General features: G+C 47.8%; 1 protein-coding gene across 4 annotated transcripts in view; it reads left to right on the top strand.

The window, feature by feature from the left end:
- The window catches only part of DIP2C (disco interacting protein 2 homolog C), a 374224-nt gene that overhangs the window by 338267 nt on the left and 21633 nt on the right, over positions 1–14324 (top strand). For 2 of the 4 annotated variants that reach the window (XM_077945648.1, XM_077945645.1), the window contains 2 exons: positions 136–165; positions 1593–1654. In XM_077945648.1, coding sequence (XP_077801774.1) covers positions 136–165; positions 1593–1654 — 92 coding nt within the window. The remainder of the gene's footprint in view (positions 1–135; positions 166–1592; positions 1655–14324) is intronic. The other 2 variants (XM_077945649.1, XM_077945646.1) reach the window with 1 other exon arrangement.

Here is a 14324-nt window from a genome sequence, read left to right as displayed (position 1 = left end):
TCTCCTCCCCACCCCTCCCTCTTCTCCATCCCATTTTTCACTGTCGGGTCATGTGTGTCTGTGTGTTGTGTGTGTTGGTTTCTGTTGTCTGGTATTCTCTCCTCTCTTCTCATCCTCACCCTTCTGCTGCTGTAGCCTCACAGGCTGTGGACCCTGGCCGAGCAGGTAGGGGACTTTCCTGTCCGTCACACCCATGCCTCCCTGCCCAGCCCCGCTGCCTTGCCCGCATCCAGCCATGGGACAGACTAGCAGTTGAGTGCAGAGATTGGCCGGGGGTCTGCGATCGTGGGTGCTGCCTGCCGGGCAGTGTCACGTTCAGGCCTCACGCGTAGCCGACGCTGTCTTCCCGGGGTGCGCGGTCAGTGGTTCCTTTGCCAGTTTGGTTCATCTCTGTTTTACTTAATTCTCCACCTGTTTTCCATTTACTTTTTAATTGACCCTCCATGGCTGTATTTCGCGTTACTCACTGTGGCCGGTTCTCCGCTCGGCACTAGTCTGTGGCGTGGCTTTGCTGAGCAGCAGGGGTAGAGCTGTCACTGGGAGCGTCCGCCGGGAGGCTGACTCGCATGTGCTGTTCTTTTTCCCTATCTCGGTGGTGAGATACCAGGGCCCAGGGTTATTGAGTACTATGGTGTATTTTAATGACATTGTCTTTTTTTTTTCTTATATATAAGCAATATAAGAAAATTGTGTGCCTTTAGTACAAAATTTGGAATTCTCTCCTGAAGAATTTTAGTGTAATTCTTCAAATGAATTCTGAAGGGCTCCCTTATTTTTTGGCAAATTTATTGTAGGTTGTCTTTTTCCAACCAAGGTATTGTATTGCCTTCCCCAAAAATGGTTGTACAATTTTGGTTTGTAACACAGCCTTCATGATACTGCTATTCTGTGGACAGAGGTCACTGGTCAGAAGTCAGCATGGTATAATTTTTCAAGCAATTCATGGTGCCAAGAAAAGATTTCTGGACTCCTGTGTAAAATCAACAGCCCAGTGGCTCAGACCACCAAGTCCTGCCCAGCTTACCAGGATAAAATACCCCTTCTCTGACCTATGTCTCAGCCGAAAATGCCCTCCTCAGGCCAGAGAGCCAGAGCACAAGCAGAGCCCGGAGGAGCAAGATGCTCCCCTCACCTCCCTCCCTGGCCTGTCCATCCACATCATGCATCTGCTTCACTGTCCTGGGCCCTCAAAGTACACCTTTTGTTGTTAAAGGTGGATGCATGTAGTAAAAATTTCTCTGCACAGATGCTTCATATCCTTCCAACCTGCTTTTGCAGCCGCCGTCTTGGCAGTTTCAGCCTTCCCTTTTTTTGGCACAGTGCGTGGCTTGTCTCCTTTCTTTCCTATTTTTATATATTGGCGGTCAAGCTGTGTGAATCCAGTATTATCCTAATAAGATATGCCTTCTGGAATTTAAGTTATCAAACTGAAAGTTAGCAGGTGCCTTGCAGAGATTGCTGGTCTAAGTGCTTTTAGTTTTATTTTTCACTTTAACATTTTACCAAAGAAATGTTTCCTAGTTAGTAGAAGCACAGACCCCAGTCTCCTTCCACGTAAACTTGAGTTAACCACTCTGTGTTGTTGCTTGCAGGGAACCTCAGGACCTGACCCAACCACTGTCTATGTGGACATGAGAGCACTGAGACATGACAGGTACTGTACGCTTCTGGGTTTTTTTCTTTTCCTTTTTATGTTTTGTTCTGTGGCCTTGCATGCAGGTGTCCATCTAGAAGAAGGGGTGCGCGTGATGTTTATCTGCTCAGAGTGTGATTGTCTCATGAGTGAAGTGGTGGAGTTAGGCATTGGCTTGAACTTTGCAATTGAAGACTCTGGCCAGGCACGGTGGCTCATGCCTGTAATCCCAGGACTTTGGGAGGCTGAGGTAGGCGGATCACCTGAGGTCAGGAGTTCAAGGCCAGCCTGGGCAACGTGGCAAAACCCCGTCTCCACTAAAAATTACCCAGGTTTGGTGGCAGGCAATTGTACTCCCAGCTACTTGGGAGGCTGAGTCAGGAGAATTGCTTAAAACCGGGAGGCAGAGGTTACAGTGAGCTGAGATTACACCTCCGCATTCCAGCCTGGGAGACAGAGCAAGACTCTGTCTCAAAAAAAAAAGAAAAGAGAAAGAAACTCTGTTGCAGGATGGCAGTGGCCGGTGTGATAGCAGGAGTGTGGCCAAAGCCGCTTTATCTGACCGTTTCACCGGAAGGCAGGCACTTGGTTCTTTTCCTTCCTATTTTAGGCACCATTTTGCCCCCCTTGTAGAATGTCAGCATCCTGCCCACATTTATTTACATGATGTTTTGTGAAGGTGCTTAAATTAGGGGTTAGGGTTCAGGTTACCTTCTCTATGTGGCCTCCTAAGCGCCCCCTGAGAAGAAAAGTGGAGTTCTTGGTGAGTGTGTGAGGACTCCAGGGATGGGGTTGAGCAGGGTGAGAAGCCCTTCAGAGGAATCTCTGCCCACCAAGGAGGACCCACTAAGATGCCAAAGAGGAAGGAAAGAAGGCGTCATTTTTACTGCAGACTTTACCCGTTGAAACAGATCATTTTCCGCTTGGCGACTGTGGAGGTGCCCGTTCATTGTTGCTTAGGTGAAGTGTGTGGGACGTGGTGTCTTCCCTTACCGCCGTCAGCAGCCGCTCCGTGACATGTTGCTGTGTGTGCCTGTGCCTCGGGTGTCTGGCGTGCCTGGAGGCATTTTCGATCAGCACAAGTTGGGCAGTGGCTCAGCTGGCATCTGGTGGGGGGATGCCAGGGATGTCCCAACAGCCTGCATGGGACAGCCAGTGGCTGAGAGCTCACGTGCCAGGGCCAGGAGCCACGACCGCCCTGACGGTTCACACTTGTAGATGCATGCCTGGCCCTGTGGCTCTTCCATCAGGCCCTCCGGTCGACAGAACCCCTGGCTGCACAGTTATGAAATCACAGAAGAGTGGTGGCCACCTAGGAGCCCTCGGGAGGCCCTGCAGGCTGAGGGCCAGAGGCAACGCCTGCCCCCAGGGCCACCAGCTGCCAGGGACAAAGTTCAGTCTGGAACACTTAGAAAAATCAGAAATGTAGTTTTACATTAGATAACTTGTTTCTGGGCATACGATTTTCTAAATAATCACTTCTGGGCTTTAAAGCATGTCTACTTAACTCCCTGTAAGAATTCTTTGGAAAATATCTCATAATTGTATGACTTCCTGGAGAAGTGAGCAATATCTCATCAAATAACACATGTATGCAGTTCTATCTGTGGCCTGGCCCTCAAAGAGTAACCTTTTCCCTGACTAGGCTGCTAGGTGCTTTGGAAAGCATCTGAAATGGAAGTGAGAGCACGTAGGGAACAGGAGCTTGCAGTGCAGTTCACTTTCCCACACACCACTGCGTGGGTCTGGTTGGCACCCACGCCGCTCACTCTTGCTGCTCGCTGGCCTAGGCTTTCACCTTTGAGCAGTGCCGAGCGGAGCTCCTTGGATGCCAGACATCTTCACAAGACTCAGACCTGACCCCCATCCTCAGCACTTTACATACAAAGAAGAAAAGCAAAGTCTGGCTCTACATTGCAGAGCAACTTCCTTTCACTGGGCCCTGCCCAGGCACCCCTGAACCCTCCCTGCTGCTCTCTAGATGGACCATGTGCCACTCTTACTCGCATGCCCTCGGGTGGGAGACGCTGCCCTTCCCTCCCGGCTTCTGGGGCTGCTCTCACTCTTCTCATTCCTTTCAGGTTTTTTCTCCGTGATGTTCTCTCTCTGACCTTTCTGACTGGGTCTGTCTGTGGCCCCCTCCGTCTGGCTGGGTCCCTTCTCCCTTACCCTCAGTGCAGAGAACCTCAGTGGCGTCCCATACTTGCTCTCTGATGCCCCCACCACCTACTCACAGTCCGCAACCCCCAGCCCACCTCCAAGGAGTCTGGCCCCAGGGGCCTTTCCTCCAGTCCTCCAAGCTCAGCTCCAAAGCCCTCTCCTTCCTTAAACCTCCCTTAAATATTCCCAAGTAAAAATACATCCAGCTTTAATCTGCAGCATCACTTTCGACCTTTACTAGCATGTAACACACCTGATGCTGCAGCCACTGGCAGAGGGGGCTCTGGGTCACACAGGTAAGAATTCAGCTGCTCTGGGAATGAGGTATTATGCTCTGTAACCTGTTTCCCTCTTGCTTTAGTCAGTTTCGGTTTCTACAAAGGAACACCTGAGACTGGGTGATTTATAAAGAAAAGTGTGTTTGGCACAGGGTTCTGCAGGCTGTACAGGAAGTGTGGTGCCTGCATCTGCCTCTGGTCAGGTTTCAGGGAGCTTCACTCATGGTGGAGGGAAAGAGGAGCCGCAAGTGAAGAGATCCATGGTAGGAGGAGGGGACAGACTGCCTTTAGCCACCGGCTCTCCTGGGAGCTGGTAGAGCAAGAACCTGCTCCCCCGCAGGGAGGGCCTGTGTCTATTATGAGGTATCTGTCCCCATGACTCCAGCTCCTCCCATTAGGCCCCACCTCCAACCCTGGGGATCACATTTCAGCAGGAGCTTGGGGAGTAGGGGGGGAGGTGCTCAGAACAGGTGCAGTAAAACCAGTCTTCCCGGGCACCTGTGAGGACAAAGTAAAGGAATGCTGTGAAGAGCTGGACTGGGGCCGATGCTGTCACTGTGAGCTCCAGCAGCTGGATGACAGAGGACTTACCTCCTCTGTTCCACTGGCCTAGGGCTGCTGACCACAGAGGGTGAGAAAGTCGACAGTCCAAGGCCAGCAGTCAGGAGGCAGTGAAATATGAGAGCCACTAAAAGCACTGACCCTTTTCTTTCTTGTTACTCTTCCTATAAAAATGGGATGGTGGTTTTCTCACTTGATCTGCATTAGGGTCTGTCACAGGATTAATTACTGTTCCTGTTTCTTTAATGGCACACTCACTTGGGAGCTCCAAGGCACCTGGCCATGTATCGTCTAATTACTGTGGAGAAGGTTAGCTTATTGGTATGCACATGCAATTTCCTTGAGAGAGAATATGAATGTGCACACGCACAAGAAAGACGGCCTACAGAGGAAGACGACCATTGTGGAAGTCAGTGGTTAAACAGGTGTATTAGCCATTTCTACTTGGTTTTCTGCCTCTGTTTCTGATGCCTTTTTTATTCTTGGAGCCATGGTGGGTGGGACCTGCCTGCATCTGTGACAGGTCACCATGGAGAGCATTTCTGCATCACAGAGTGAGGAGACACACTCTCCCTGCTTCTGGAACAGATTACAGTCCCACATGTGCAGGAAGGAAATGATGAAATTGTGTTAATACTATTTGAAAGTGACTGTTCACTTTAAAAATATTTTTACAATGTAATTCATTTTAAATGAATTCATAAGTCTCTCAATGACTTCCAATTTGGTCTTTCCATGAACACTTTAGTTTTTCAGACTTTAGATAGGAAATATATATATATTTTTGTCTGCGTTTGAAGATGGGGTTTTTAAGGCTGAGAACAGGCTCACACCTGTAATCTCAGTGCTTTGGGAGGCCAAGGCAGGAGAATCACTGGAGCCCAAGAGTTTTGAGAGCAGCCTGGGCAACATAGCAAGACTCCATCTCTACATTTTTTAAAAATGAGCTAGGTGTGGTGGCATGTGCCTATAGTCCTAGCTACTCAAAAAGCCGAGGTGGGATGACTGCTTGAGCCTAAGAGTTAGAGGCTACAGTGAGCCGTGATCACACTGCTGCACTCCAGCCTGGGCAATGGAGCAAGACCTTGTCTCAAAAGAAAAAGAAATAGTTTTAGCAATTTTTTATATCTTAAGAACATTACATTGGTGTAAAGTCCTAGGATGAAAACTTTCTTAGCTTCCTCAGGGCTTGTAACCTGAAGTCATAATTAAAGGGTATTACCAGAAAAGCATAGATATTAAATTAATTCCTGCTCAGTGTTAGTCCAAGTATCAAGATCCTGAGAGCAGGGGGCACAGAATAAAAGTGCATCAATAAACTTCAGACTTAGGAGCAGAATGGAGGGAGTGAAGACAGAGATAAAGACAAATAGCTTAACAAGAGCCTTTCACCCGGTCAGGTCCTTGTGTGTGTGTGTTTCAGTGCATGAGTGTGCTATGAATACATGCATGTGTGTGTTGCAAGTATGTGAATAGTGTCTGCACATGTGAATGAGTTTGTGCATATGCAAGCTTGCCTGTGTTATGTGTTGTGTGGGTGAGTGATGTGAGTACAAGTGCATATACGCATGACAGTATGAGTTTGTACAAGTGTGTTGTGTATATATGCTGTTGTGTGTTACAAGTGTGCATGTGTGTGCAATATTGCATGTTTCTACTGCACATGCATGTGCACGAGTGTAGTGTGTGCTGTAAGTGTAGACATGTGCATGTGTGTGTCATGAGTGTTGCAAGTATGTTGCAATTGTGTGACTGTTTCAAATGTGTACACATTTATGACTTTGCATATGTGTGTGTGCATACAAATATGCAGCATGTATTTGTGCAAACATGAGTACATGCAAGTGTGAGTATGCATGTGTGTGTTGCATGGGTGGGTGCCTGTGTGTGGTACAAGTGTATGAAGGTTTGCAAGAATGCAAGTGCACTCCCATGTGCATGTGTGTTCAAGTGTGAGTTTGCATGTGTGAGTGTAGTGTACCAAGTGTTTTATGTGTGTGCAAGTATGTTGCATGTGTACATGTGTGCATGCAGATGAGTTTGTGCTGATGTGTGGGCTATGTGAGTATTGTGTGTGTTGCATGTGTGTGCATGTGCACATGCACATTGAGTCTTAGTATTGCCTTGCATTTTGTATGTGGAGTTGTGTTAAAAGTATGCACACGTGTGCATGCATGTGGAAGTGTGTGTGCATTCGTGTGCATACATGTGTACATGAGAAGGATTTGCTGGGAGGGGGCCACAGTTCTCCAGGTGGTCTTTAGTCCACTCATCACGGCCTGTGGTCTTAGCAGACTGAGAGCTGGGCTCTCAGTGGAGCTCCTGCCCCTTTACTGAATTAGTCATGTGCTGCATAGTGCCATTTCTGTCAATGACAGACCACAGTGGTCTTCAAGACAGTGTTCCCTAAATGACAGTGGTTCCATAAGACTGTAATGAAGCTGAAAAATTCCTGTGAAAATGGAGTCTATTGATGTTGTGGCCATCATAATGCAATACATTACCTGTTTGTGGCTGTGCTAGCGTAAACCTGTGCTGCCAGTTGTATAAACGTATAACATGTAGGATCATACACAGTACATGCATAATACTGGATTGTGATAAGATACCTGTGTAACCGGTTTATGTACTTACCTTTAATGTCGTTATCTTAGAGTATATTCTCTCTGCTTACAATAAAAAAGTTAACTGTAAGACAGCCTCAGCCGGTCCTTCAGGAGGAATCCAGCAGAAAGCATTGTTCACACAGATGACAGCTCTGTGCATGTCACTGCCCTAAAGACCTTCCAGTGGGACAAGATGTGGAGGTGGAAGGCAGTAATTTTGGTGATCTTGATCCTGTGGAGGCCCAGATTAATGTGTGTCTGTGTATTCGTTTTTAACAAAGTTTAAAAAGTCAAAAACTTTTAATAGAAAACTTGATATAAGGATAAATTATTTTTGTACAGCTGTACAATATGTTTTACTCTGTTTTTATAAGTGAGTCAAAAAGCTTTAAGGAATTTACAACATAGAGTTACACTAAATGGAAATTTATTTAACAAAGGAATTTTCTTACAGATTTAGTGTAGCTTATGAGTACAGTGTTTATGAATCTACAGCCACGTGCGGTGATGTCTTAGCTCACAAGTGCAGTGTTTATGAATCTACAGCCGCGTGCGGTGATGTCTTAGCTCGCAAGTAGTCTTTACGAAGTCTATAGCCGCATGTGGGTGATGTCTTAGCTTACGAGTACAGTATTTAAGAATCTACAGCCACATGCGGTGATGTCTTAGCTCATGAATACAGTGTTTACAAAGTCTACAGCTGTGTGCAGTGATGTCTGCTTACAAGTACGGTGTTTACAAATCTACAGCTGCGTGTGGTGTTGTCTTAGCTCACAAGTACGGTGTTTACGAAGTCTAGAGCCACATGCAGTAATGTCTTAGCTTACGAGTACAGTTTTTAAGAATCTACAGTTGTGTGTGGTGTTGTCTTAGCCCACGGGTACGGTGTTTACGAATCTACAGATGTGTGAGGTGATGTCTTAGCTTACAAGTACAGTGTTTACGAAGTCTACAGCTACATATGGTGATGTCGTAGCCCTTTGTGTGCACTCACCACTCACTCACCCAGAGCAGCTTCCAGTTCTAAAAGCTGTTTATGGGTAAGTTCACTATATGGGTGCACCATTTTTTATCTTTTTACAGCATGTTTTACTGTGCCTTTTCTATGTTTAGATACACAAATACTGTTGTATTGCAATTGTGTATAGTCACCTGCTGTCCAGGTGTGCAGCCTGGGAGCACTTGGCTGTACCATACAGCATAGGAGCGTAGGAGGCTACCCCATCCCTGCGTATGTAGGTCCACTCTGTGGTGTTTGCATGATGACACAATGGACAGCTCATTTTTCAGGATGTTTCCCTGTTGTTGAGTGACATGACCGTACTTTTTACCTGTGGCTTCTCAGCGTGTCACATGATCCTCAGGTGACTGTCCCAGCAGTGTACCCAGGAGCCTCACCCTCACTCCCCCGTCCCTTGGGTACCAGAGCTGAGCCTCAGGGTGGTTTGTCTGGCTGCAATGAATTTAACAGGTGCTTGGATTAGGCTCAGGACCCATTGTCTGGCCTCAGATCTATCACTTTCTGGCCATGTGATCCTGCACACGTTGCCTTCCTGTATTTTACTTTCTCTGCCTGTGAAATGGCAGAAGCAGTGCCACTCCTAGAGTCATTAGGAGGATTCTTGGTATGTGTCAGGTACTTGGGACAATGCTGGCCAGCTGTCTCAGTACAATTATCTGATATAGTTATACCTTTACATGGATATACGATTGTGTGTATGTACTCATGCAAATGCCTTGTTCTTATTAGTTTATATTTTTTTCCTTTCTTTCTGCTCTGGCTGTCTTCAGGCATGAACAGCCTCCTAATCCATCGTCTTGCCCAACTTGAGATGATCATCGGGTAAGGGACAGTAGGGCTTTCATGATTCCTTAAATAGAACTTGCAGTCTACTTGAAAACAGATGACAAACCAGTGGGGAAAACCGAATGAAAAATAAAGAATTCACATTCACACTATGTCACTTGTGGTATTTGGACACAATGTCCTGCGAGGCTTTGTCGTTCTCCTGGTGCCTGGTTTGCAGCTCCCACTTCTCTTGCTCCCCACTCCAAAAATCCCCTGGCCAGGTGTGTGTGGAAGGAGAGCAGTCACGGAGCACCGTGGCCACCCCACAAGCGGGTGAGGACGCAGTTCCCAGAGGCGGGCTCCCAGGTCCTGACCCTCTAAGGCATGTTTTCAGGAGATGGAAGAGGCAGGCTTATTGCCAAAATATTTTTGTCTCTGCTGTTTTAGAATTACCATCCGTATCCCAGAGAGACTGTGTCCATCTTTAAACTCATTAATATTTTTAGTCTTTACATCCCATTCTCTAATTTATTCTTTCACTTTGCCACATCAGTGTAAACTTTAAACCTTTGAGGGCCTCAGTTTATCTCCTAAATGAGGCAATTAAGCAGCAATGAGCAGCTCCCACCCACTATGACCCCCTGCAGCTGCCTTTTCTCCTGACCCCCTCCACCTTCCCCAGACGCCAGCCCTCTACTGTCTGCTCAAGGTCCTGGGGCTGACCGGCATCCCCTCCCTCTGACATCACCAGTGTTTCCTTATCTTCGAAGTCGTCTATCTGAATGTAAATATGACATGACAAATGCCGTCTAAAAACAAAAATCCTCCTTTGACCCTTTTCACCTGTGGCCACCACACGGCCCTCTCCCCAGACAGCTGAACACCTCAGAGGGTCTGGGTTCATCTGGCTCATGAGAGACAAAGCCCTATGTCCCCACAGTTCCCTGGTGGCACCCAGCAAGGCCACCTATGACCCCACCCTAATGTTCCACGCTGAGTGCCATGCTAGTGGATGCTGCTGAGCCTACCCTCCTGCTGGAAACTCGCTCTTCTCTTTGGGTTTAGGAACTACACACTGATAGTTATTTTGGTGACATAAACAGAAAAGCTTATTTTTCTGTTTAATAAACAAAAGATGTCTTATGATTTAATAAACAAAAAGATGCTTTTCAAGTCCTTTCTGTGGAGGAGTTGCCTGGCTGCTCAGGGTGAGTTCCGGTTTCTCCACATGCTAAGGGCCGCCTCCGATTTGTTTCTCCACACGCTCAGGGCCGCTGCTGATTCCGGTTTCTCCACACGCTAAGGGCCGCCTCTGATTCGTTTCTCCAGACGCTCAGAGCCGCTCCTGATTCCAGTTTCTCCACAGGTTCAGGGCCACGCTTGATTCCGGTTTCTCCACACGCTCAGGGCCGCCTCTGATTCCGGTTTCTCCACACGCTCAGGGCCGCCTCTGATTCCAGTTTCTCCACACGCTCAGGGCCGCCTCTGATTCCGCCTCTGATTCCGGTTTCTCCACACGCTCAGGGCCGCCTCTGATTCCGGTTTCTCCACACGCTCAGGGCCGCCTCTCATTCCGGTTTCTCCACACGCTCAGGGCCGCCTCTGATTCCGGTTTCTCCACACACTCAGGGCCGCGCCTGGGTTCCGGTTTCTCCACACGCTCAGGGCCGCTCCTGGTTCCGGTTTCTCCACACGCTCAGGGCCGCTCCTGGTTCCGGTTTCTCCACACGGTCAGAGCCGCTCCTGGTTCCTGTTTCTCCACACCCAGGGCTGTGCCTCTGATTCCGGTTTCTCCATACACTCAGGGCTGCCCCTGATTCCGGTTTCTCTACACGCTCAGGGCTGCTCAGGGCTGCCTCTGATGCCGGTTTCTCCACACGCTCAGAGCCGCTCCTGATTCCAGTCTCTCCACACACTCAGGGCCGCTCCTAATTCCGGTTTCTCCACATGCTCAGGGCCGCGATTGGTCCCGGTTTCTCCACAGGCTCAGGGCCGCCTTTGATTCCGCTTTCTCCACACGCTCAGGGCCGCCTTTGATTCCGCTTTCTCCACACGCTCAGGGCCGCTCCTGATTCCGGTTTCTCCACACGCTCAGGACTGCCTCTGATTCCGGTTTCTCCACACGCTCAGGTCCGCGATTGGTCCCGGTTTCTCCACAGGCTCAGGGCCGCCTTTGATTCCGCTTTCTCCACACGCTCAGGGCCGCCTTTGATTCCGCTTTCTCCACACGCTCAGGGCCGCTCCTGATTCCGGTTTCTCCACACGCTCAGGACTGCCTCTGATTCCGGTTTCTCCACACGCTCAGGACTGCCTCTGATTCTGGTTTCTCCACACGCTCAGGTCCGCGATTGGTTCCGGTTTCTCCACAGGCTCAGGGCCGCCTTTGATTCCGCTTTCTCCACACGCTCAGGGCCGCTCCTGATTCCAGTTTCTCCATATGCTCAGGGCCCTCCCTGATTCCGGTTTCTCTACACGCTCAGGGCCCTTCCTGATTCCGGTTTCTCCACACGCTCAGGGCCGCTCCTGATTCCAGTTTCTCCGTACGCTCAGGGCCGTTCCTAATTCCGGTTTCTCTACACGCTCAGGACTGCCTCTGATTCCGGTTTCTCCACACTCTCAGGGCCGCGACTGGTTCCGGTTTCTCCAGAGGCTCAGGGCCGCCTTTGATTCCGCTTTCTCCACACGCTCAGGGCCGCACCTGGTTCCGGTTTCTCCACACACTCAATATTGTCTTGATTAAACCTCTACTCTCCATCCCTCTTCCCTCAGCCCCTGGCACCCGCCATTCTACTTTGTCTATGAATTTGACTACCTAGGTAGGTACCTCATATAAGTCCAGTCCTGTGGTATTTGTCTTTTTGTGACTGGCTGATGTTACTTAGCATGTCCTCAAGGTTCATCGATGTTGTAGCATGTGTCAAATTCTCCTTCCTTTTTAAGATTGAATAATATTTCCTTGTGCGTATACACCACACTTGGCTCATCCGTTGTCTGCCGATGTTCACTTGGGTTGCTGTGAACATGGTTTACAGATACTGCTGTGAACATGGTTTACAGATACTGCTGAAGACCTGGTCTCAGTTCTTCTGGGTATATACCCAGAAGTGGAATTGCTGAACCATACAATAGTTCTATTTTTAATTTCTGGAGGAACTGCCATACTGTTTTCCACAGCCACTGCATCGTTTTACTTTCCTGCCAGCAGTGCACATGGGTCTAGTTTCTCCATGTGCTCACCAACAGTAGCTGTTTTCTATTTTTTTTTGAGAGTAGCCATCCTAATGGGTGTGAGATGCCATCTTGTTGTGGCTTTGGTGTGCGTTTTCCTAGTGATGGTCTTGTCAAGCATCTCATGCTCAACTGCTATTTGTATACCTTCTTTAGAAAAATGACTATTCAAGTTTTTCCACACTTTTTAACTGGAGTGGTTTTTTTGTTTGGTTTGTTTTTTGGGTTTTTTGGGTATTGAGTTGTAAGAGTCCCTTACATAATCTCGGTATTAGCCCCCTAACAGATATGTGATTTGCAAATCTTGCTCCCATTTCCTGGGTCGCGTTTTCACTCTGCTGATTCTGTTGATTGTGTCCTTTGATGAACAGAAGCTTTTAGTTTTGATGTCCAGTTTATCCTCTTTGTTTTCTGCATATACTTTTGGTGTCGTAGCCAAGAAATAATTGACACGTCCAATGTCATGAGGCTTTTCCCTTAACAGTCTACAATTTTATCTCTTACATTTATGTCATTGATCCACTTTGAGTTAAAGAATTTTAAATATTTTTTAAAGGCAGGGACATGATGTTGGCAAAAATGTCAATGTCATAAAGACAAAAAAGACTTTGGAAATCTTCCCATTTAAGGCAAGCTAAAGAAATGACAACAAAATACAAAACCTGATGCTAGGGTGAGCCCTGCATTCAAGGTGGGAACTGTAGGGGTATTATTGGAGTAATGGAAAGAATTGGAAAGAGGCTATAGATTAAATATTGGATCAATATTAAAATAATTGAAACTGATAACTGTTCTGTGCATAAGTAAGATAATATCCCTATTCTCAGGAAATCCACCCTTAAATACTTAGGAGTAAAGGGGCCTTGATGTATTTAACTTACCCTCAAATGGTTCAGAAAAAACTGTGTGTGCATATTGGGTAAGATGGGGTGGGCAGTGCAAATTATAAAGCAGATGGAACATAATATTAACAAGCAATGAACCTGTGTGTTACAAGTATTCTTTATACTGTTTTCATTCTTGCAAGTTTACTATAATTTTGAAATTATTTCGAAAAAACTTTTACACATGCTCATAAACATCAAATCTAGAATTATTTTTCAAGTCTTTCTAGTCTTATTCAAAAAGGGAAAGTTGCTCTACATTAGTCAAGACTTCAGTGACGGAAACCAAGTTGGACCATTTCAGCAAGTGAAGATTGAGGTAGGAAAGAGGTGCCTGAGGAACTGGAGGGTGGGGTGGAGGTGCAGCCCAGTGACAGGGAGGGTCTGGAAGCAAAGCCCAGAAGAGCCTCAGGAGTCCCCTTGTCACCTTGCTTCTCTGCTCTGTGCACACTTCTGTGCAAATGGATCAGCTCTCTGTGCTCATTCCACCTAGGAGAATGCTGCAGCCCCATGATCATTAGACCTCCTCTGTCAGACGGCTGCCCATCCCCAAGCTACTGGGCCTGGGGCATGGGCTTGGTCACCCAGAGGCGGGAGGCTGTGCCCTCCATGAGGCCTGCAGTCTCACATCTCAAAAGCCAAGAAGAGAGCACACACCCTCTCCTCTCCAGCATGGGCTGTGCAGAGCAATGCCTCCAGAGAGGGCATGTGGAAGGGATGGGGAAAACCTGCACACGTGACCCAGCTAAATGTGAGGTCACCGTCAGCGGTGATGAGCAGGGGGGCTTTGATATTATGCCATGGGGAGGGCGCTCATCTCTGAGGCCTTTCTCCAAAATGCCTGTGATCTATGTCTACCCTTGAACAATGTTAGACAAGTCCCAACCAAAGGGTAGCCTACAAAACACCTCACCAGTCCCCTCAAAACCGTCAAGGTCAGCAAAACAGGGACATTTCTGAGAGACTGTCACAGCCCATAGAAGCCCAAAGAGACGTGACGGCCAATTGTCATGTGGAATCCTGGGTAGGATCCTGGGACAGGAAAGGGATTTTAGGGGGAAATGAGGAAGACTGAGTAAAGGATAGATTTAAATCATCTCAGTGTTGGCTCACTAATTCTAACTAATGTTGGATGTGCGTGCATTCTGAGACTGGGTTGTATTGTAGGGTAATGTGGGAGCTCTA

The sequence above is a fragment of the Macaca mulatta genome, chromosome 9 (assembly GCF_049350105.2).
Source record: "Macaca mulatta isolate MMU2019108-1 chromosome 9, T2T-MMU8v2.0, whole genome shotgun sequence".
NCBI classification, from domain to species: domain Eukaryota; kingdom Metazoa; phylum Chordata; class Mammalia; order Primates; family Cercopithecidae; genus Macaca; species Macaca mulatta.
The sequence above is the reverse complement of the archived record's forward strand: the minus strand, read 5'-3'. Positions and strand labels throughout refer to the sequence as shown.